Below are 19,934 nucleotides of genomic sequence, written 5' to 3'. Positions count from 1 at the left end.
GACTCCACACTTGCTGCCTTGTTACCTTTGACCTATTTTACCTTTCCAGCTGACGTCAAACCGCGAACCTTCAGTATGAGAGCTGCATTATTTGTCCTTCATCCTCACGTCAGCAATCAACAGTGGATATTTGTCATTTGGATGGGATCAGCTGGACACCTCCCAAGAACACCTCCAGGTCCCTGATCCACTGTTTGATTACTGCTGTGTCCTGTTATCTGTGCTGTGTGCACTTTTCTTTACAAGTTACTGGTTTTCTGGGTAATGTGAGTATCACTGTTGTGTAACTGATCTCAGAGAATCTACTGCAATGAAAAAAGCTGCAGTTACTGTTAAACAGTGCCAGTTTATTTCACGATCACAATAAAATGGTTCCCTGCAACATTTTGACAACATATTAAATTCACTTGGCATTTGTTTAATTGAAATTTAAGGCACAAGTTGGGGCTTGATCATACAGTTGTAATTTCTCCTAACATACAGACAAGTATTTGACCACAGCTAGGTTATTACCTAGAACTTTAGTGACGTCATAAAGTGACCTTGAATAAGAAAGTGCAACTCAGATTTAACTGATTCTTTTGACTGAATAATCACAATTCACATGTTGAAGAATTTGTAGTAACATCAAAATCAATGTTCACATTAAAAAAAGAAAATCCATAAATGCAGATTTAAATTGAAAACAAAGTAAATCAAGATGATAGAAACAAGTTTCTAGAGAAAACAGATAAAATAAGTTTTGTGTTTGTCATATAAATAAGTGTAAAGAAATATTAGACATTCAAACAAACAACAAACAACAAACAGAGATAGTGTTTTTTTCTCTGAACAATGCATTGACATGTGCATATAATAAATGGAGTAACTATCTGTGGCAAACAGAGTTTCCCTCCTTCACTGCTTGTGTAGCAGAGATTCATCACCAGAGAGAAACGCTGTGTTTAACTACTGGTTTCACTGCATTCCACCCAAAACATTCACACTCTACTATTTTAACCATGCTACTTCAAGTGCACAGTTTTGTTTGTAACATCCTGTAATTCAAGTTTGTACATGACTGTCTGGGTGAATGTGGTACGTTTAAATGCACTTGTGTATGCCTGCAGACATGCTGTGTCTGAGAGCTTTCCTGATTGTAGCTAAAGACTTAAAATACTGTATACACAGTGTAAATATGGTTAATTACTACCATAGCTTAAACGTATCTAAACATCAGGGTGTAACCGGATATTGAAATTGGATTTAAATTATTTTTTAAATGTTTCTGGACGTAGAATCAGTCCGACTGAATCTCAGAGCAGTAGCATCTGCGGGAGAAGCCTAGCAGCGGCTGATGGCGTCTCCAGTGTCGGCAGCAGTTGGAATATTTAGACAAACTCTGTGCATTGTGAGGCCTTCTGTGGAGAGGAGGGATGAAGAGCTTGTAGCTGGTGACGTCGGTCCATTTGTCATTGAGCCTTGCAGGTCCATGTTCGTAGACAGAACTCCAGTAAGCTGAGTCTTGTACTGGTCGAGACGCATGATGATATCCTGGACTGAAGCGCTTCTCCCATTCACCCAGGTGGGAAACAGGCTGGTGGAGCTGAACTGGGATGGAAGCGACTGGCAGTGGTGCAGCTCCAGTTGACATGAAAACCTGGAGTAAATTTACCAACATGCAGAGATGTGAATGAGTAAAGGCTGAACAAGGTGAAAGGCAGTAAATATTTACTATTATGATTATTATAATTAATCTGTAGTTTCTCTTTATGGTAAATTTCAGCTCATTTTGCTGTCAAACAACAACTAATCCTCTGTACTTATGTCATTGTAAATCTTCTTTATATTGAAGTATGTTATGCATGGGGACAGAAGATAATAATAACATGACTTCTGTGTGTGCTTTCTGAATATTTTTTCTGGACATACTGTGACAATACTGGTATCCATTATAAATGTGGTCACGATAATTATGATTAAAATGCTCATACCATTTCATCTCTAAAAACACATGCTGGGAAATGCTTTTGGAGGCCTGGCGAAGAACATGCTGCAGGAGTTTTAATATCTGCTCGCGAATCCATCCCACATCTTCCTGCACATCTGGCAGCCACTCCAGAAGTCTACACATGGGAAATGCAGCTGTTATTCAGTAGGCACAGAAGGCCTGTACAGTAATTTGTGCCATTTCAATGAGTTTACAGCAAATACAACAACTGCTACAGGATAGTAAGCTTCACTAATCTGTAAGAAAACGTCTATAAAAACAGTGCAATGGCTTTTGCCTGACACAACTACACATGCACAGCAGTTTCCAAAAGTGTGAGGCCACATTTCTCTAAGAAGAGCCCGTAGTATTATTCTGAGTGCATGTCAAATATGTAATCGGGGATTGGAACCAGGTGTAATTAAGTCCTTCAGTACCTGAGAGTCAAGGACACAGCAGACTCCAGAGGGAGAGTGTAGGGGAGCATCATGGCTGAGGCCATCCTCATAGGAAGCAGGTTGCTAAGCGACTGCACCAGGCTCCTCCTCTCAATACAGGCCTCAATAAGAGCTACAGAGAAAAGAAAAGAGGAGTCCAGTGGTTACTACAACTAGTCACAGAGGTAACCAGCTTCTTACTAAACTATTCATGACAGGGGACAATGCAACATATGAAATAAATAGTGTTTTTAAAAAAAAATTATTGCAAATACACTATTTCCAGGTCATGGATACATCAAATACACAAATACAGTTTTCCAAACAAAAAATCTGAATTTGAAAAGAAACTTTTTTACTTACTAATGGATATAGCAAGTGAATAAACAAAACTCTACAGCAGTAGCACTGAAACAGTTTCAGTTAAATGAAGCTCTGTTGTGCTTTTACCTTTGTGCAGAGCTGGTGGAAGGTGCTCGATGATATGCTCATCGACTGAGGAACTTGAATGAAGCATCAGTACTTTTTCCTCTAAATGTGGCTTTTCATCTTCCGCCTCCTTCTCCTTATCAAAATGCTTGTGTTCCTCTCCATTAGCGAGCAGGGGTCTGTCTCTGAGAGGTCCATTAAAATTCAGCAATCCTTAAAAAAAAAAAGCAAGTTCTTATTAACCTGTGATTACTGGTGAGATTACATCTAATTAGCAACCAGCAACTTAAACAACTAATAACAAATCTTAGTTTGCTATTACATGCTGTTTATGAGCTTAATACTGAAAAAACTAAAATAAAGGAAAAAAGAAACAAATCAACATGAGTAACACAAGCCTAATGAAACGTAAAAGTAATGGATTGATTTGGTGAAATGGGTTCACAGGAAACACAAGTGATAGGTTATCATGTTCCAATAGCCTATCAGTGTAATCTACTGTGTGTGCAGTACTAATATTTTCTGGCCAGTTGACAAAAGATCATTTCGGGTCGTTGGTACTGACCAGGTTTTAAACAAAAACAGCATTGGAGAAGAAAAGAGAAGAAGAAAAAGAAATCACAGATTCTTACCATTCCTCTTTAAAAAGTCCAGAGCATCTTTGTATCCCTGTTTACACATGGTCTTCATAACCTGCAGTCAAAACAGACAATAATGCATCTTTCATGGGTCAAAGGAGTCGACTGAGTTTGCTCCAGTTCAACTGTGCAAATCAATTTTTCTGTGTGTGTCTGTGTCTGTGTGTGTGTGAGACCTACTATTGGGTCTGGAGGGAAAAGTGCTCTGGAGACTCTGTAGAGGTTGGTGAGGGTGAACTGGATGCTCGTGTTGGTGAATCGCAGCTCGTGTATGTTGGTCGATGTGTCCCTGGGGCAGATGTCGCTCTCTCCGGAGAACGGGGACACGGTGATGGTGTTCTTCAGCTCGTACTGAGGCAGGTTATCCGAGATTCCTCCGTCAACATACCGCTGAATGATAGCAGATAAATAATCGTCAGAATAAACTGGATAGATGTTAATTGCATGAAAGCTACACAATTAATAAAATAGGAGGATGTTCAACTGGAGAGCTGTCATCACCAGAAATTATTGCAGTGGCATCATCGCCTGCATAGTGACAAATGTTTGTTTTCAGTGAAGCTGCTGAACTTTTAAACCCAGAGGAGGCTGGCTGTGGGTGTCAACAGATAAGACCAGAGTGACATCAGTTTTGTTGTATTTGAGGCACCGATAGTGGAGGAGAGGACAGAACAACCTTAAAGTCTGAGCCAACGTGGTCCCCAGCGTAGACACGCATGTGTGCTTTTAAAACCCATCACAAAGGCCACAGAGGGAGGGCGGGAGTATTACTAGTAGTTGCTCAATGACATTACCCAGAAAACCTCTGCGCTGGAAAACATGTCCAGTGAAGAATACAAGTTTGACTTTCTTCTTTAGTGTGAGATCTCAGGCAAACACTAACTCCAGAGGAATTTTATAATTATTGTTTCCCCACGTGCCGTTCAGAACAAACACATTCTTGAGGAAGGGAGGGAGGTGATGGGGGCCGTTACAGATGGGGAAAAAAGCAACAGATGGAACAAAAACAAAACACAATGAGAGAAAAGCAAAGCAGGAAGGCCAACTGGCCATTACACCTCTCCAACAATAATACCTACTGTATAAGTAGTTCTTCATTTAAAACCAATGCAAACCATTGAGGTAATTTATTTCAATTAGCTCTAAAATAAGTGAAAACTGCTGAATAATAGTGAATTTTCTCACCACGCCTTGTAGTGTAGGAGGAATAAGGCCACAATACACTGGAATGTAGGCACTGCAGACACACGCCTGTTAAACAAAAAAGAAAATATAAAAAACATGAAGAGACAAAATAATCGGATAAAAGAAACAGCTCTTGGATGCATTATTGGAACTGGGCTCACACCTTTAAACAGAACTGTGGAATAAAACTAAAACAATTACACTGTAAATGATGTTTGAATGATACGTCAAAACGACATTTAACATTATTCAGTATATTTGATATCGTCATTTATTTTCTCTTTTAAGTAAGAAACCAATTACACAGTCTAAAAATGATCAGAGAACAGTGAGAACAGTGAAAATGTCACATTTGAGAGGCTGAAACCAGACAATATGGCTTTTCTGCTTGATAATCTACCAACTGTTTTCACTCATCATATCAACGTTACTAATAATCTTTTCTCAAAATGTTCTTGTACACAATTGGAATCTGAAAGCAGCCCCAAGATACTGTCACATTAGTAGTGTTGAGGTAAAAAAAAAATCAAGCCTTTCCTTGATACCTATATATTATATATGTCGACCACGTCATCTGCAAAGCGGTGCGAAAAACAATAAGACATAGCACGCACCTGTATCACCTCCTCCTTGTTGTTGTAATGAGACACCAGGACATTTTCTCCATCTGCCACTCGGGTGAGGGAGATTCCTAACCGCCCGTTGGCCAGATGGTGACAATCATCTGGCAGAGTGCGGCGCAGCATGAGACGCATAATCTTCACCAGATTAAAGGAGGGATGCATAGGTCCGAGGAATCGCTTTCTTGCCTCTTTGGCAACATCGATGATGCTCGCGCCAGCCTCTCCTGTGAAAACAGGAAATGAAAGTCTATGAGACGGTTGAGAACTCCATGGAGGTCGAAAGTAACATGCGATTGCACATGATTAGATAAAGATTAGATATAGGTGAAAGGTAAAACTTTGTTCATCCAGACGGACATGTGGATGAACGAAATTGTTTCTGCAAATACACATTAAGTACAATCTAAAAGCAGGAATTGTAGCTTGAGTGTAGTGTATTTCATAGTAAGTATTGTCTTCAACTAAATATGGAAAAATTTATAAAATGTATTATTTACAGAGCAGCCTACAATTATTATTTTTTACAGATCAATCCATAGGATATGATCCATGTTTACTTAAACCTTTTCTCCATTGTATGGCAATATTTAAGAAAGCTTTTCTATAAGAAGAGCACCACTGAACTAAAGAGGGCTTAGTTGGCATGCCATGTTAATTTGGAAATGATTTTGGTAATGATATTGGTCTTTGACAGTGGTGTATGTAATAGAATAATATCCAAGATTGGAATATTGCACTTTTTTTGAAAATGTTTACTACCACTGCCTAATGTTATTGCACTTATTGCACTCATCTGTATCTATAATTGAATGAACTGTCTCTGTGATGTGCCCTTTAACCCATTTCATCTCCTATGTAGCCAAAGACAATTTTCCAAATTTACAATCAAGATTTCTATTCTAAAATGATCTTATATTATTATCTGTCGCTGCAGGTACTAGTTTCAGTGCAAATGACCATACAGAATATTTTCTCTGTTTATTAAATTTGACCGAGATCAAACTACTGAACAGAATATAACACATTTAAATTGATCTCATAGAAATAAAGCTACAACATTAAAGTGCAGCTTCTGTGTTAATGCAACTATGGACATATTCCTGTTCTTGTAAAAAGCTGTACATTGAGTACACTTTACTGATAACACACAGTATGTTTACAATTTCTGTGTAATCAGAGTACTTCCTCAATAACTAGTTATTACACAGAGGCCTTCAGGACCACATGTGACCTTGTTTATCCCCCCCATAGCCTGACATGACTTTCCCAAACCAAACCTACCGAGACACACTCCGGTGACCAGAGCGGTGGCGGTGAGGGCTCCAGCCGAGGCTCCGTAGATGTGCCGGGCGTTCAGCACCAGGAACGGGGCCTGCTCCAGCAGACAGCTGGCCACCCCGACGTGGTAGATCCCGAGGAAGCCGCAACCGGCGAAGGAGATGTTCCACGGGGAGTCTAGCGGAAACATACCGGCGACCGTCCGCGGCAGTGTCGAGTGAGGTCGTTGGTAACTGGGGCAAAGTTCACTCACATGTGGTCACCACAGAAGAGCTACAAGTGATCTCAGAGACAACAGCGGGTCGCTCTCTGTTACTGGTTCCTCCTCAGAAGTTTGTCCTGCTAGCGTGTTTTTCTCACACCATTTAAAAACACTGCGGAGGATAAAGCTCGTTGTCAAATGTCTTCATTAAACTTGTCCTCAGCTCGTTTAATAGAAACTCAGTGGAACACGGGGGCGTTGTTGTTGTTGTTTTACCTCCTTGTTTTGAGCATTAGGAGGAGGGCGCAGAGGTTTCGGGCCAATCACGATCGACACCGTTGATGACGCTGAACAGTCGAAAGGGTAAGCGGTGACAACACGACCAATCACAATCGTCGCCAACGACACACCCGGGAAGTGAACGAGCCGACACTCAAACAGACCGACAGCTGTCCATGTGTTTTCCCGGAAGAGAGACACGTTTTGTTTTGTCTTTTCTAAATGTGTCTGCCTGTTTGTCTGTGTCCTCAATGGTGTTGTCATGGAGAAGAATGCTATGGATTTATGAGCAATATGAGCGAGATTATCCCGTTTACAGATCGATTTAAGTAAAACAACAATAGTAGTCACTTCTTGTCCATTTGTTACAGAAACCATTATTAAAATGGCAAATGATTTCCATGAAGGGACCTGGACACCATATAAGGTTTGAAAAGCTGTCTCTAAATCTGTCCTAATAATACAGATGCACACATCTGGCTTCTTTGCAACATCCTGGTTACAAAACATGAAAGGTTATTTCACAAGAGACAGTGAGGGCATTACAAAATCTCCTGCACGAGAAACATCAACAATAACACTTTAATGTCTTTTGGAACTGGAACTCTGACTCCAATAAACTGTTCAGAGAATCAGTCACTTTGTGTGGGCATTGATCCAGTTTCTGTTGAGGACATGACTCCTAAAAGTTTATCTAGATGTCAAAGCAACAATTCATTGTCTTGAAGAGGTATCCCTTACTTTATCAAGTTTATATAAACTACTATAGAGTCCTGTATTTTTATCTTAATTTGTGGATCCTGTTTCCAAATCTAGTTTTAAGACTTACATATTTTCATTCATTATATTTCCACAAGCAAACAGACACAAAAATCCGACTGGGAAAAGAATGAAGCTCCCTCATCTTCTGCTTTTTGTCATAAGCGGGGGGGGGGGATTAAGGAATATTTTACTTAATTGTGGACATTAAGTAAAATAATTAAGTATTTTAATTGTGTTAATTAACAAGACCTCACCTGTATTCCCAAAAGGGATGTTATTCTTGGTGAACACATATAAAAAGTGTCTCATAAGGTGAATTATGCCTGATCAGGAGCTGACCACTGCTCTGAGAGGCTGCGAGGTTATCTGAGGAGATGTTATTGTTGTTTAACCCAAATAGCTCATTGTACTACTCATTGTGCATCAAACGAATTATTGTCTCCATGATCACATGGTTTCCACAACAGAGATGAACTTTTGACATTTTTTAAAAGATGAAATGTAGTTTTTGATGATCACACTGTAAAGAATTGACTGTAGAATTAACCTGGCAAAAAAGTTGCCAATAAAGTACTGTAAAATTACTGTAAAAAGAATTACAGTATATTACAGGATACGTTTTACAGTTTTTTGTTGTATATAAATTACAGCAATTTCTTGTTTGTTTTTTTTACAGAAAACCGCAATTACTTGTAATCTAGTTTACAACATTACCTTGTATTCTATTCAGATTACAGAAGTTACCTGGCAACTAAAGTTGCCAATAAATAGCTGTTAATACTTCACAATACAATATGATGTTGTACAATTGTTTTAGTTATTTTTTTACATTAGCAGTTTTGCAAATTATGCATACTGTGAGGTATTTTGAATGAGACCAGGCATACTGTTTATCCAAAATTCATCTACATTGCACTAAAGTCTTTTCACCTGTTAAATAAAAACGGAGCCAGAGCTGCAACAAAATAAAACTTTTATTGACACTCAATACAGTTTCACAACGTTTTAAGAACATGGTGTCCTTTTTTTCAGAAAAGCTCTTAAACGTAAATTATACATCTTTGGACACCGGCCACCCAGTGGAATTCACATTGACCAGAGTTTCAACATAGTCAAACATTATTAAAACTGACAACATACTCGGCTTAAAGGCCCAATCTGAAACCAGGACCTGAGGTAGAAATGTATAAAGAAGAAGGTCACATAATTTTTGGTATAATTTAACTTTTAGCTAACTAGCTAAAAAAGATGACCTTTTTTCAGTGTGTTTGGAAATCTTAATATATCAGCAAAATATGTAAATACTAATAAAATGTTAAGAGAAGAACAATGTCCAGTCACATAGTGAGGAGGAGAACAGTCCTCATTCTTTATGTTTGACTTACACTCAAAACCATTCAAAGTCCATTAATCTCTTGAGGAGAGAAGAGACGTGAGGACTGACAGAGTTGTTCTTGTTTTCACGCACCTTCCCACTTCTTTGGCAGACCAGCTTTGCCGTCTTGGTGCCTTTGGTTGGATTGATTCCAACGAAACATCTGAAATCACACGAAAAGAAAAGAAACTTCATGAAAAATCTGCGCCGGCAGCTCCTTTAAAAGAGGGAGCCGAATCCATCAGGTTGTTCAAGACAAGATAATCATTTGCCCATTTAATATGAAAAGCAAAACTTCACAAGATTGCATGAGCTGACCAGCAGTGATATAGTTGCATCAACATAACCTCAGGCAGCAGGTCCTCTGGTTGGAGATTTCCTGATTTCCTGAAAAGTTATACCTGCTAGAACAAAAAAAAAAAAACGGTATTGCAGTGTATCAGCCGATTTGGCTCACAGATGATCAGTGATCTGCGGGAAAAAACAGCAGGTCATCCCTACTACAAAAAATGAAAACCAAAACCTTCAGTAAAATAATTTGTTGTGCATTCATTAGCCTACATAAATTAGCAAATTAACATGCATAGTGGATCACAATATACAGCTTTTAATTTTATGAAATGAGCTTTTCTGTTTTAAGTGCTTTATAAACATTAATCTAAGACATACCTTCGGTTTGCCAAGCGCTGAGAAGCCTCCGACACTGGATAGGTGTGATGTTGGCAGGTCAGATCTGGATTCCACTCCAATGCTTGGGACTGTAGTTTGTCCTCTGGTAGGCTGGGTAATACCACCAACACAGCTTGTCTGATGTCCTCCCCCAGTACTGACATGTCAGTATATATCTGGGAGGGAGTGGTGAAATATAATCACTGATGTGCCATTCAGCTTGTACACCATTAATGGACAATAATCAAGGAGATCTTCTTGCTTAACACACATGTAGTTTGAGCCCTGGACTACCTCTGTTAGACTGTGAATACCCAAATCAGCAAGTTCCACAGCCAACTGCCCCCACCCACAATAAAGTAGACAAGATGAATGCCAAATGTCTCTATGTTAAAAACACGATTTAGCTACAATAATGGGAAATTGCAGTCACTGACTGTTCAATTTAGGCCCAATCCCATTTCACCCAGCTAGCGCGCTAGCATGCTAGCTTTAGCGCGCTAGCGTTAGCATGCTAGCTTTAGCGCGATGTTACTGAGCTTAACTGCTCCTCTCATAACAAAGCATCCTGGCAGGGTTGCATACTAGCTTTTCAATTTCAAATGTCTTTGATTCACTTGAAGTCATTCACTTTAGTAAGTTGTCACTTTAGTAACTGCAAACAATAGCATTGGTTTAATTAAGATCTCAACAATGTTATTACAATGACATCCCAACAAAGTTGTTAATTCCCCATATTAATTTTGTAGGGAATTAACATTCAACTTACGTATTATGTAGTGGCTGGACACGGCTGTTGCTCCTCTGCTCCCGTGCTCTCATGTCAAGGTCCTCTTTCAAACCGCCTCGTGCAACGCCATCGATATCAACAGTATTTAACTGTAACATGCACCATCTACAGTCACAATACAACTTGCCTGTAATTTTACAATGTGTTACTGTGGAAAAATGCTGTTAGCTACTGTAATTATATTTGTCCCATGATGCATTGCGATATACAGGTAAACATCGTAAAACGACAGAACAAGAAGTTACTGTAAAATGTTACTGTAGAAACTACAGCAATTTGTTTCAGTGCAGTTAAAATCCTGAATTAATAGTTTTGCCAAAAATCCAATGTAGATACAGAAACAAGTAGAAAAGTAAAAATAAATCGGGCATCATTGAGCATTGGAATGACCCTTGTTATTTTGTATTATGTTATAATATCTATTTTATTATTCTCATTAACATTGGAATTGGTCAAGTTGATGATATACAATGTATATGACCATAATACGATCATATACTTTGTATATAAAATCTGAATTTGGAAAGGAAGGCTTTAGGTTACACACATCTGACATTTTTACTACAGATAACTTAAATATTTACAGTGTGAGCCACGTGCAGATGATTTATTTATGTATGTTTGTTATAATGAATTACCCTCAGGTATCAATCAGACCAAACAGCGCCACCCGCTGGTCTGTCCGGGACTTACAGCGACGAGACACGCTGAACACAACGGTCCCGCCATGAATTGAAACTTTGGCGGCGCCAGAATCGAGGCGCTCGGTGTTAGACACAGCAACAACCGTACGGGCGGGGTTTCTCCCCTTTTGGCCACATACACTTGAATAGACTCCGCCCGCCTATGTCCGGTGGTCGATGTGAAGAAAAGAAACGCCCACTTGTGACACAGGAGCTTCTTTTCAAACCCTTCGTGCTGACGGAAGTAAACGAAGCAGAGAAGTTGGTCAACAACGAGGCTAATGTAGCACAGTGTTTAGTGAATGACACTTTATTAGCTTGTAAGAAATAATAGTAACGGCACATACATGTATATATAACGTTGCCATACGAACTAACAGATGTGTAAATCATAGCTAATATTCATGTAAATATGGTGAGTCTGAGACTTAGCTGTGGTTAGCTAATAGCTACTGTAACTCAGACCAGCTCTCAGCTAACATGTCCAGTACATGATGAGTTTTTATGGTCGCACCGATGCTGCGATGACAGACACACCATGAGGAGAGAAAACACGTGGGCCAGCAGGTAACTGTTAAAAACTTCAGTGAGGAAGGAGCAGCTGCTGATGAAGAGGATGGACACAGTTTGGATGGAGTGACATTCATCCCAAGGTGGAGTACCAGGGTCCCCCGGACATTTTGGCTCTGAGGGGTCATGTCTGAAGACCAAGCAGAGCTGCTGGAGCCAGAGAGGGATGAGAGCCCAGCTGCTCCCTCTGCCTCTCCCACCAGCCTCATGGACACCTGTGCTCCTTCCATATCAAGTCTCTCCTCTGCCAGCTCCGTCCATCATCAAGCAGATTTTTCTTCTTCATCGTCATCTTCCTCTGTCCTGTCTCTTACTCCACCCTTGCCTCCCTCTGTGGAGCTCTCTGCTGTGTTGACTGACACAAGGCTGACCCTGGATGTGTACCAGGGGGGAGCAGCCGCGCTGCCCCTGCTGTGGGCGTCCGTCCCCCGGCAGCTGAGGGGGCTCCAGTACCTGAGACTGGGCTCTGAAGACAAACCAGGGCTGGATGGGGCAGTGGATGTTCTACCTCATCTGACAGAACTGCGGTCACTGGCTGTTCGGGGTATTTTTCTGATGAATTTAATGTGTTATCAGTTGCTTGTTTGCATAGATGATGAAATGGTTTAGTTGACATTGAGGGGATAAAGTTAATTCTGTGTTTATATGCTATAATCATAATTTGTTTTCTACTTGCTCCTCTCCCTTATTGCTGCTTCTGTCAACTTGTCTTTCCGATTACAGGACACCGTTTTTATGACTCGAGAGGTGACCAGCTGCCTGGCCTCCTCGCCACTCTGCCCTCATCTTTTTCCGCCCACTCTCATCTGGTGCACCTGGATCTCTCCTTCAACCAGCTCTCCTGTCTGCCCTCCTCCCTGCTCAGCATTCCCACGCTGTCCTCCTTGCTCCTTTGCCACAACCGCCTCTCAGCTCTGCCTCCAGACATAGGCCTACTGTCCTCCCTCTCCTACCTCTCCCTCCTGGGGAACGAGCTGGTCTCCCTTCCTCCGAGTCTGGGTCGGCTGAAAGTGCTGCAGGTGCTGGACGTATCGCACAATCTCCTCCAGCATCTACCTGATGAAATAGGTTCTCTGGAGGAGCTTGTTAGGCTGGAATTGTCCCACAACAAGCTGAAAGAGCTACCAGAGACCTTGGGTAAGGGTGCAAGGGTGAGTGGGTGTGTCAGGAAAAACAATTATAACCATATACAAGAGTTCTCCTCTTTTGGATCAAGTGAAAATCCAAAATACAGCAATAAAGATGTCTTTGTTTCCCAGGCTCTCTCCTTTCGCTCAGGGAGCTTTTCCTCTCCAGCAATGACCTCCGCCTGATCCCACATTGTCTGAACAGACTGCCTCAGCTGAAAATAGATGTACGTGACAATCCTATGGGACGACTGCTAACCCCTCCACCTCTGACTCCTACACCTGGTGAGTCGAGACAAAAGGCTTCAAACTGATCCATGCTCAAATCATTTTTAATGTATAGTTACTGGATACATATTTAAAAGCTGTTAGTATATACAATCTCAGTTATACTACTGCTTTCTTACCAGATCAAGCTGAAACAAAAATCCCAGAGTTGCACCTCGGATTGAATCAGCACAGGTACAGTGTCACTCTCAGCATGGACACATTGGCTCATTCAGCTCATTCATTTCTGAGCAGGTCATGATTAAATACGTCATGTTTCTGTTTGCCCTTCAGTTTCTGTGTTTCGTCTGCTGGCTGTCATGTGTTTCTCCCCGGGGGGGGAGAGCTACTGTTCCCCCCGGGGTGCCTAGTGACGACCACCAGACTGCAGTGGGTTGAGAAAAGGCCACAAAAGAAGTGGGTGTGGTTGGAGGAGCATGAAATCCTGCTGAGTCGCCCTCTGGAACTGCGTCCCCATGGGATTACCTTTCTCAAGGTGCATTAACTTCATTTGCTTATTCACCACATAACCACATAAGTTCTGTCAGGTCACAATTGTGGAATTATATGCTTTCCATATAAAATCTGTGTTCCCCACTGACACTCATTGAACTCATTTTATATAAGGCATGTCATAATATGGTCAGTAGACACTATACTGAGTGTACGTATTGAACTGGTCAATCTCTATTTAAAGAATCATGGTTAATATTTCTTCACTCTTGTGATTGTTATTTTCTGCACCTGCATGATGTTAATATACTCCAACTTTAAAATCCCTACAGCCTGTGCAGGTGTGTGTGCCATATCATCGAACAAAAAGAAAGCAGGTGGTCGTGCGGAGGTTTGATGGACAGTCGTGGAGCACCCTGCCCACTGATCTGAGGAGGGGGAGCGAGGGCCATAGCAGTCACCCTGGAGGACGTCCCGCCAGGGTAAAGCACAAACTTCACACTTTAAACGAACACCAATTGTATTGTAACATTATTGTAAAACCAAAAAAAATCCTGTCCTCCCTGTAGCTGGCGTGCTGCTCAGTGAGCCAATTCTCCTGGTTTATGGCGGTGTCCCGTCTAGTGAAGGACACTTGCTCCGTTACACCAACTGGAACGCTGCTGGTTTCCAGCTCTGACCCTGGAATCAAGCTCCACTTCCCTCCAGACTGCACCGCACAGACCCGTACCATAACACTACAGGTACAAACTGCACACCAGCCTGCGCTGACTCACCACATCAGTCTGTCCGTGTGGTATCAGGGATGTTAAAGGTCGTTACTTTCTGTAGGTGTTGCAGGTGTCTGTGTCAGAGGTGCAGGCGCTGTGTGGTGACTCTCAGGCCAGAGTCAGCCCTCTTCTCTGCCTCTCCCAGACTCCCAACATGCAATTCCTGCAGCCAATCAAAGTTCAGATCCCTTTGCCACCCGGAGTCACAGGTAGACTTTGCCATGTGCATTTTTATACATATTTATAACAGCAGGTATCCGCCTACATTTAAATGTCTGATGCTTCCGCAGGCCATACAGTTGATGAGACCTGTTTGCATGTGCTCCACGGGGACCCCACTGCCCAAACCTGGACTGACATCACATCACAAGTGTCTCTCTGCGTCACTCATTTGTATGCCGTTTTCTACATTACACATTTCTCCTGGTAAGTTTCTGTGATACATTCTTAACATGTAGTTTGAATATATATATATGTGCATAGTATCAACACAGCTCTATGTCATCCGTTACAGGTACTGGCTGTGGTACACCACTCAGCGATATGTTAGTGGTGTGGCCAGGAAGGTCTATCAACGACTGAAACAGTTTAAAGTCCAGTTCTTTGTCCTCCAGCGGAAGCAGGATCCCTCACAAGTTTTGCTACAGTGTTTACCTTCTAACAAGGTCGGTCATTCTCATCTATATGCTCCGACAGTGTATTAGGGTCACTTAAAGGGAAATCAATCAGAGATTTCTAGAATAAAGTCATAATATTATGAGAAAAGGTCTTAATGTAATTTTAGAGTGGGAATATTAGAAGATCAGTCTGTCGCCTGCATGAGAATGAGGAATGTGGAGCATCAGGTTATACTTTATTATTCAGGCTTCACAAATAATAAAATCCATAATCTTTTGGCTGCTTTATTATTGTAATATTACGTCTGGATTACTTTATAGTACTTTGCAGTAATTCTTAGTGATGGTGAGATGAAGCTTCATGAAGCTCTGAACCATTTCAGCAAAGTGGTTTGAGAAATATATCCTTTCATGATGCTTCATGTTCACTGGGCGACATCTAGTGGCCAGAACGTGAAATAAGCCATCACAAACATTTGTATTTTACCAACTAAATGTCAAAATCTGTGTTTTAAGGGAAGTGTGAAAATTGAGTAGTCAGGTTGCAATGTCTGCAAGTAACATTTTTAATGAAAAATGTATGCAATATTTTGGAAAATATAATTCACTAAGACAATTTTGTTTACAGGGCACAGATGAGGCTGGGATATAAAAAAATTTTTTGTTCTTTGGTACTGCATTGTACACAATTGATTGTTGTATTTCCCATTCCACAAACCATCCAGTATTGTGTTCAGGGATGTATCTCTCCTCCGTGGTGTGAATGTCAGTGTTATGTTTGATGCATTAATGCTGAACACTGACAGTGATGTTTCCTGTCCAGGTGGAAGGCCGAGTACAGTCGTTGTCAGAGCAGTACGACGGACCTCAGCCGTCAGACCTGTGTGACCTACTTGAAGGAGAGCAGTTCTTCGCCGGCTTCGAGAGGGGCCTGGATATCAGCACAGGTCTGAAGTCCTCTTTGAGGCTCTATCTTAAATAAACAGTTCTTTTCCTATGCTCCTTTTCCTTCCAATGTCTTATGTAGTGCTGCTGTGTAATAATTATCCTTCTTCTGTTATTGTTTGAAGTCTTGATGATGATGTTTTCCTGTTTTATCCAGACAGACCAGACTGTGTGCAAGGAAGACTGTGTTTCGTGTTTTACTCCAGCCTGAAGAATCTGAAGGAAGTGTACATCTGTCCAGCTCAGGGTCAGAGGGGGCCAGTGAGGGGACAAGTAAGACAAACGCCATAATCAGCAATCATATGCAGCAGCTGAAAATATAGTCTTTATATTTTCTAGTGTAAAATCAAGGGCACATTTTGTATCTTTCTTATCCAGATGACATAGTGGACATATGGTGCAAGGACAGAGCAACCTCACCTACAGTATAAAAACAAGCAAAGTTATAGACCGTACACTTTGTAAAACAGAAGGACCTCTGTACACTGTAATAAAACACTTAGTTCTTTTAATGTATGTGACTCTGTTGATCAAAATCCATAGTACATTTTGAAGGTTTATAATCTAATATTTTTTTTCATTTATACTGTTTATGTAAAAGAGGTAAATAGTAGAAAAATCTTTCAATATATTATACATCAAACTGCAAAACTCAGCCTCAAAATATACTATAAAAGGGATTATTTAACACAAACAGCTACATTAACCAATATAAGGGGAACATCACATGTAAGGTAGTAATTATTTGTTAGTATATATTGCATATAATGTTTACTGGATATTTCTATATATGTGTATCAGTATCAGTTCAAAATGGCTGCCTGGCTCATAGCCAGTGCAACATGCATTTATTTTACATTGCTATTTTGTGCCATTTATCAGTTTGAAAGTATTGTTCAGACAACACGCTGAATGTGCTTTGTCCCTCTGTTGCAGGTTTCCTTTTATAGAGGGGACATTCCCAGCAATCTACCAGAGGAAGTAGCGAGAACGAGGAAAGGAGACGACAACCAGTGGCTTGCAACTTTGCTGCTAAGGCTTCCTGTCAGTGGATTTGACTCAAGCTTTTTTGTTACTGTTTTCCTATGATAACTGAGAGGATTTTGTATTTTTTGACAGTATATGAATCAGTATGAGACAGATTTATTCATTATATCCTTACAATTTCCCGAAAAATTATGTACAATGTTCCTTAAATCCATATAATTGTTTAGCATCAAAACTAGATGTGTATTTCTTTCAACCAAGGCAACCAAAATAACGCTTGTTACCTACAAATAACAACAAAACCTGCATTAATGGCCTCCCCTCTGTTTTTCCTCCATAGGCTTTAAACTCAGACAACAGTTACATCCTGGAGGAGATACAATATCCTCCTTTGAACCTGGGTGACCCTGAGAGCGGCTATCTGACAGAATCCAACTTGCTGTCCATCTCTCTTCAGATAGGACACGAGTGGCGTGTTATTGGCATCAATCTTGGCTTAAGCTACCAGGAGTTGGACCACATCCAGTATAAACACAGGTTGGAATGAACCACTCTGCCAAACTGTAACGCAACAAATGCAGCCTGACATATTTGGTTACTATGAAAACTTTGATATATTCACTAGAAATTAAATAAAGTTGTGTTCGAACAATTGTTGTCAGTGAAACACGAACCGTTGAAGAGTTCAAGAGGTTCGATTCACATTCATGTGAAAGCAGATCTCAACTTTGATGGGAAAGTGAATGTAAACCTATTATGGAACTTTTACAATACCTAGGGTAGATTAAAAAGAGTAAAACTGCAGCAGAACTACTTTACATAAGAGAATAATGTAATCAGTGCCCGTGTGTTTTCACAGCCGAAGCCTCTCAGGGAACGAAATGTAGTGGGATGTTATGTGATTGAAGGAAACGGCAGTGGGAGAGAAATGGTAGAGACTTTTGATTGTTTTAATCTGCACTGTCAGCCATCACTAAGCCATCTGGGACACTGCAGGAGATTACACACAGAATGATGCTCATCTGGCCCTCCCCCTTCCAGTCACGCTCAGAAAACCTCTATCACATACCAGAGGTGGCGGAGAAAATTATGCCTTATGTAAAATTCTATAAATACAGTGTTTTGATGGTTTTGTGTTCAAGATTTCAATGTGGGAACGCTTACATAATTTATCTGTCACTGCAGATGGAGACGTGATGTAAAATGTCTCGTGTATGTCCTGATCTCCCCACTAGGGACAACCTGGGAGCATTGGTGCTGGACATGCTGTTCCACTGGGCAAGGAACGCAGGGCCAGGGGCTGTGTCCAAGCTGGTGGTTGCTATGATGGAGAGTGGCAGGAGAGACCTCGCGGATGAGATTGAGGATATTGTCAACATAGGAAGGAGAAAGTACTCACAGTCACTGAGGAGATTGGGCCTGGAGGCAGACAGCTCCCCCCTTGAAGAAAGCACAGCAGTAGATGAGGCAGCACCCGCTACAGATGGCTGCCGTACACTTGAGTAACCAGTTTGTTTAGAGTGCGCCCCCATCATCTCATCCTGCTGTCGAAACAACTGTCTTGGAGTGCAAAACTCTCCTCTTCACAATCATGATAGTCGGCTACCAGCTGGCCGCAGCTTTTCATATACCCTGGAGAGGAACGATCAGGAATCACGAATGGGATGAACTGCAAGAAGATGATCATCTGTGACTTTATTTTCCCAACACTTTACACTCCTTTTCGAAACGGTCTCAACATGTAATTTGATACTAAAACAGCTTGTTTCTGCTGAGAACAGAAAAAAATATGAAAAGTTATGCTTTATAAAAATACTCACAATTATGAGATACCAAACAACAATTTGGACTTACTCTTATAGGACATCATGCACATTTACTCTATGATAATATTGTCTAAGTTGGGATTAGTGATGCAGTGGGTAGCATTGTAGCTTCACAGCAAGACGGTTCCTGGTCTGAGACCTGTTTGGGCCGGGGTCTTTCTGTGTGGAGTTTGCATGTTCTCCCTGTTTTCTCTGTGTACTCTGGCTTCTGGGTTAAGTGTTATTTTCATTTAGTATCTCATAATTAAGTGAAGACCTTGGTCTAATGTGTCAAAATTGTATTTACTATTTAAAAATATTGCAGGCTCAATATTGCATAATTGACGCACCACCAAATGTTGACTTTCGCATATCACAGATGGATTGATATATCATAATTCGTCAATTAATATATAACCAATTTAATAGTAATTGTTTGACATTATATTTCAAAATTATGGTAAGTCAAAAATGTCACTTATCACATAATTATGACCCAGTATCTGAAATTGCCTCAGTATTTCATCTTATTACTTGTTTAATTACACTAACAGAACTAATTTATTCGAATCCTTTCACCACTTACCTTTTGTTTCATTTCTTGTCCACTATATGATTCATTTGTACGTGTCCAGGACACACAGAAGCCATGGGACAGTCTCTTGAGGTCTGAACAACCGTCAAAGTGTAGGACAAGGCAGTTTTTAACGGTTGATTAAAATATCCTCCATGTGTGCCTTTGGTCGCTGAGCAACCAGTCGAGCTGCAACACAGACTCAGTGACTCGTGTTTGATTTTTCTAATGTATGAATTGAATGCTTCTTGTGAGTAAAACTGATACAAACAAAAATACCTCATGCTTTCTTTCCACCTCTTTCCCCATCCCTGCAGTTTGACACAGTTTAAAAACATTACTGCTGCTTGCTCCCATTCATTCACTCATATTTGCACTCTGGACATTTTCTATTTTTACGTTCAAGGTCGTGGGGTTGAGATGAAACGTCACGATGACGCCAAGACCACATCCCAACCCAACCCCCCTATACATCCACTGCGTATAAAAAAAAACCAACG

The 19,934-nt window shown here is 40.8% G+C and overlaps 2 protein-coding genes across 2 annotated transcripts; one reads left to right on the top strand and one right to left on the bottom strand.

The window, feature by feature from the left end:
• Positions 1–322: 322 nt before the first annotated feature.
• Positions 323–6,912, bottom strand: pnpla2 (patatin-like phospholipase domain containing 2). The gene is made up of 10 exons (XM_034587644.1): positions 6,884–6,912; positions 6,563–6,847; positions 5,273–5,505; positions 4,659–4,724; positions 3,654–3,863; positions 3,468–3,528; positions 2,857–3,048; positions 2,407–2,539; positions 1,974–2,105; positions 323–1,639 (listed from the first exon to the last, which is right to left on the bottom strand). Exons 2-10 carry the CDS (start codon positions 6,747–6,749, stop codon positions 1,324–1,326), a joined length of 1,530 nt encoding a protein of 509 aa, XP_034443535.1. The 5' UTR covers positions 6,750–6,847; positions 6,884–6,912; the 3' UTR covers positions 323–1,323.
• Positions 6,913–11,553: 4,641 nt separating this feature from the next.
• On the top strand, positions 11,554–19,704 carry pidd1 (p53-induced death domain protein 1). The gene is made up of 15 exons (XM_034587643.1): positions 11,554–12,433; positions 12,613–13,026; positions 13,149–13,301; positions 13,427–13,478; positions 13,578–13,779; positions 14,069–14,218; positions 14,306–14,479; positions 14,568–14,715; positions 14,797–14,932; positions 15,021–15,171; positions 15,947–16,070; positions 16,226–16,341; positions 17,005–17,112; positions 17,396–17,592; positions 18,291–19,704. The coding sequence occupies exons 1-15, from the start codon at positions 12,016–12,018 to the stop codon at positions 18,559–18,561; spliced, it is 2,814 nt and encodes a 937-aa protein (XP_034443534.1). The 5' UTR covers positions 11,554–12,015; the 3' UTR covers positions 18,562–19,704.
• The last annotated feature ends 230 nt before the right edge of the window (positions 19,705–19,934 follow it).

Source organism: Hippoglossus hippoglossus, chromosome 6 (assembly GCF_009819705.1).
Source record: "Hippoglossus hippoglossus isolate fHipHip1 chromosome 6, fHipHip1.pri, whole genome shotgun sequence".
NCBI lineage: Eukaryota > Metazoa > Chordata > Actinopteri > Pleuronectiformes > Pleuronectidae > Hippoglossus > Hippoglossus hippoglossus.
Note: the sequence above shows the minus strand (reverse complement) of the source record. Positions and strands in the feature narration are given on the sequence as shown.

What these genes read in the sequence shown, in the direction of transcription:
- pidd1 (XM_034587643.1), top strand. Translation starts at nt 12,016, where the DNA reads ATGTCTGAAGACCAAGCAGAGCTGCTGGAGCCAGAGAGGGATGAGAGC. An exon ending in ATGGGATTACCTTTCTCAAG is followed by an intron (nt 13,780 to 14,068) that starts GTGCATTAACTT and finishes AAATCCCTACAG; the next exon opens with CCTGTGCAGGTGTGTGTGCC. An exon ending in CACATCCAGTATAAACACAG is followed by an intron (nt 17,593 to 18,290) that starts GTTGGAATGAAC and finishes TCTCCCCACTAG; the next exon opens with GGACAACCTGGGAGCATTGG.
- pnpla2 (XM_034587644.1), bottom strand. Translation starts at nt 6,749, where the DNA reads ATGTTTCCGCTAGACTCCCCGTGGAACATCTCCTTCGCCGGTTGCGGC. An exon ending in TTTTCCCTCCAGACCCAATA is followed by an intron (nt 3,529 to 3,653) that starts GTAGGTCTCACA and finishes TTTTGACTGCAG; the next exon opens with GTTATGAAGACCATGTGTAA. An exon ending in GCTGTGTCCTTGACTCTCAG is followed by an intron (nt 2,106 to 2,406) that starts GTACTGAAGGAC and finishes TCCCATGTGTAG; the next exon opens with ACTTCTGGAGTGGCTGCCAG.